Source organism: Trichoplax adhaerens, genomic scaffold (genome assembly GCF_000150275.1).
Source record: "Trichoplax adhaerens TRIADscaffold_17 genomic scaffold, whole genome shotgun sequence".
Taxonomy (NCBI): domain Eukaryota; kingdom Metazoa; phylum Placozoa; class Uniplacotomia; order Trichoplacea; family Trichoplacidae; genus Trichoplax; species Trichoplax adhaerens.
In genome coordinates this window covers 564,180-564,800 of record NW_002060959.1, presented here as the reverse complement: position 1 = coordinate 564,800, position 621 = coordinate 564,180, and the positions used below count along the sequence as shown (strand labels likewise).

The following is a 621-nucleotide window of genomic DNA, read 5'->3' as shown; positions in this document are numbered from 1 at the left end:
ATGGGTGCAGCACATCATAAAGCTTCCGAAGACCTTGGAGAAACTATCTTACCTATTGGTGTCACAGAAGTCGATCAATTTTTCGCTAGTTCCAATAACTACGTTATCTTAGTTCGAAATTTAAAAAGCGCTTTAGATAAACGATTAAAAAAATTTGATCATTTTCAAACGCATAGTCTTCCCGATGATTGCTATGAATCTTTTAAGATATCACTGACTTATTTTGTCGATCATTTACCGGTCCATGAAGTTAAAATCGAAGAAGACGGCCAAAATGGTGGTTTACAGCTTATTGCGGACAATAAGAGACTATTTGGCAATATGATCGATATCCACCAAGCTTTGCAACAATTATTAGAAATATCGCGTAATGTTACTGATCATACACCAGAATTTATCGATAAGTTGAAGGAAATTATTAGCGATAGTGAAGAATTTGTTGCCAATTCAAGAACTTTAGCCCATCAAGCTGGCTTGAAAGAGGAAGATATAAAAATTGCATCTAATCGGTTTATTAACAATGTTAAAATTATTAATCAATCATTGGCTGACTGTTACATCATGTCTGAGTGTGCTAAACACATTAACCGTGATGTAAAGTTACATATTGGTAAAGTTTAA

The 621-nt window shown here is 34.0% G+C and overlaps 1 protein-coding gene across 1 annotated transcript; it reads left to right on the top strand.

The window, feature by feature from the left end:
* On the top strand, positions 1-621 carry TRIADDRAFT_60726 (uncharacterized protein; the record flags this gene model as incomplete). Its single annotated transcript, XM_002116726.1, has 1 exon — positions 1-621. The coding sequence occupies one exon, from the start codon at positions 1-3 to the stop codon at positions 619-621; it is 621 nt and encodes a 206-aa protein (XP_002116762.1).